At 36.1% G+C, this 3,000-nt stretch overlaps 1 protein-coding gene across 1 annotated transcript in view; it reads left to right on the top strand.

Annotated features, from left to right (window-relative positions):
- Positions 1 to 3,000, top strand: part of LOC102680340 (homeobox protein Nkx-2.4-like) — a 27,755-nt gene that overhangs the window by 1,064 nt on the left and 23,691 nt on the right. The window contains exons 2-3 of the mRNA XM_031509520.1: positions 1 to 112; positions 457 to 493. Coding sequence (XP_031365380.1) covers positions 1 to 112; positions 457 to 493 — 149 coding nt within the window. The remainder of the gene's footprint in view (positions 113 to 456; positions 494 to 3,000) is intronic.

The raw sequence follows: 3,000 nt of genomic DNA, 5'->3' as shown, positions 1-3,000 counted from the left end.
GCGCGACCGCCACCGATCCCATGAGGTCCCATCATCCGTGGTACGCGCCCGCTCCGCCGGCCACTAACGATCCCCGCTTCGCCAGTGAGTATTTTTTCTCCTTCTCCTTTCCGTTTTTGTCTCTTTCTTCTTCTTCTTCTTCTTCTTCGTCGAAATCAATTGCGATAGGCCGCGTTTTCAATTGCATTGAGTTTTAATTTTGATCGTTTCGGATGGAAACGAGTTTGCATATATCGATTAGATTGACATTCGATTAGGCGATTTATCTAGATGTTAAGTGGAAAGGAAAAAAAATTCATTCGTGTTGTATTTTTCTTCTGGAGTTTCGGATATGAAACGCGTCGAAACATCGATCAAAAACCGCAATTTATTTCCGGTCAATTTAATAATCCTTTGTACGTGTAATCTTTCTTAATCTTTTATAGCCTTTTTTAAAGAGCTTCATAATCTTTATAGCTTCTTTTACGATCAGTTTGGAAGTAGTTTGAATTTAGTTTGTTTTTATGGAGAATGTTAAGTGAAAATTAAATTGTCTGAAATAAATTTTTTAAGTTCTTTTAAAAAATTTTAGAAAAGCAAAAAGAATTGTAGAAAGTATAAAAAGTAAACGTAGCTCGTTTTTCAAGAAAAGAAAAACGGTGGCATATGGGTTGCACACCGATCATCCTTTTCGCCATCGACGAGGCACGTCTGTCCCGCTTTTATTAGCCTCGTGTCTACTTTTGTTATTACTAGCTCGCACTTACGTCCATTTAGCCATCGATGAGGTATCGGATTCGTATTTCAAAGTACACAACAGCCTGTTCTTCCATCGCGTCGCTTCGTAACACACGGACTCATGAATTCTTCCGTCGCGTATTCTTCAATGTATCTACACGATTGTAAATTTGATCGAATACCGAAATTAAAAAATTGTTACATAGATAACAATATATAATAATTACTAGTGACCAAATAAACTTTTCGTCTTTAAATCTTTCTAAAAGTTGGATACCAAATTGGTTAGATGCTTAATAGAGATATCTAGAAGAATTTTTATAATAATAAAAGTTGATCATTTTTATTACGACGATTATATATATTTGATGACTTGTGAAAAAAGTGTTCTTCTTGTTCCAAATTTATTCCCTCTTTTCATTCTTTCGATAATCTTTGAAAAATAAGTTTCAAAGACAGATTACTTGCACGCAGTTTGCTTAGATCATGTTTTAACTTTCCACTATTCTAAACATTCATTTACTGGATAAATCGAATCTGCATAGAACGACAGGCGCACTCGTAGATAGTCCTCGAGGCTTCTCGCGTTTCAGAGGCCGGTGAAGAAGATTGTCGGCTAACAAAGCTCGTGTCCTTCGGACTTGTGTCAACATACGCTCGTCTCCTTGGATTTCTGTCGGCCGCACGCGCCACTCTGCTAGCCGCTAGAGAACGTATCGATCCTTGGCCCCCCGAAACGCGTGGCTACCGGACACTACCGGAGATTTTAGTTAAACAAATAAGCTTGAACGACCCTCGTCGCGCGAGGGTATCTTAACTCAACGTGCAGAACGTTTTCAAATTCAATTTTTCCCAATTTTTATCCAGAGAATCTGTAAAGAAGAAGATTTAGAATGAGAATGGATTCGAAAAAATAACATAGAATAGGATTTATTTATGAATTACTTTTGAAATTTAATTCTTTGATATCATGTTTGGTGATAGAATCTGCCATCAGACTTTGTCACTGATAACCAAGAAACAAAATAGGGTAGTTAAAGTTTATTGTCCATTCTCAGAACAAAAAATAATAGATAATAGATTGCTATTATAAATTTCTTGTAAGATTTTTCCTTGTGATCAAGAATTGTTAAAAGAAGCATGGACTTCTTCGCATCAACATTTTTATTTTACTCCTTGTCATTAAGCAAGTATGCAAGCTTTGTCTATCTTTGAATCATCTTTGAGATTAAATCTTGTTTATCCTCTGAACAAGTGAACACAAGTAAAGCATAATCAATATAATCAAATCCATTATCTTTAAAAATGCTGTTGTTTCAGATACATCCTATTCGTTTTAAATTTGTTATTGATTTATTTAAACTTGTTAACAATGGAGAATAGGATTTTTGTTTGTCTATCATCTGTCCATGATACCACATAATTATCCAGTCGATTGATGCGTAGAAAACCGGTCGTTCACGATTCTTTCTAATATGAAATTCGATTTTTAGTATCTACTTCAGGTATATAAAACGTCAATTTGCTTAATGATATTCTCACGGAGTGAGTTACGGATCTAACTCCATTCGTTCGCCAGAAGTTTCATTGAAACGTTGATCCAGTCATTCTTCGTCGAGTTTCTATTGTCCTGGCTCTGCCTCGACCTCTCACTGATGATAGTCTCGTAACTTTATCGAGATATATTGTTTCGTACATTACTAGAAACTTAACAATGTCCCATTGTGATGTTTGTACTTTAATATCTCTCATTTTGAAGAATCTGCTATTGATAATACTCGCAATCATTTTCGCCATTTTCTTTCCACTCTTCTGAATTTCTAATTTCGAAATCAAGAAAATTTTACACTCTCGTCCAAATCTACGAAATTTTCTCAAGTCTCGGTACATAAACCTGAAAAAAGAAATTTAGATACAACTTGCACTAAGCAACATGTTATAATACACGTAACAACTTTCTCGTGTTTTAATAATTATCTCTAAAAATTTCAATTGTTCCTGAAATGTGAATTTCGATTTTTCCAGAAGAAAGTGCTAAACAAATTCGTTTTGATATGTCTCAAGTGGTATTTCTTTCTCTTCACTGTCCGACAGGATGAGAATACGTTCTCACAGACATAATAATAATTCGGGACTTCATCGTCGGACCTCCCGTGCTCGATGACGTAGCACTTTGCCGGGATAAATCGCTGCTTTTGTCCCGATCGGACGTGTCCGTTCTTGACAGCCCTTCGCCAACTGACAAGGGATGGACTGCTCGTTGGGTTTCAGTAGCTCGAATTC

This window comes from Apis dorsata, unplaced genomic scaffold, assembly GCF_000469605.1.
Source record: "Apis dorsata unplaced genomic scaffold, Apis dorsata 1.3 scaffold_161, whole genome shotgun sequence".
Classification (NCBI taxonomy): domain Eukaryota; kingdom Metazoa; phylum Arthropoda; class Insecta; order Hymenoptera; family Apidae; genus Apis; species Apis dorsata.
Note: the sequence above shows the minus strand (reverse complement) of the source record. Positions and strands in the feature narration are given on the sequence as shown.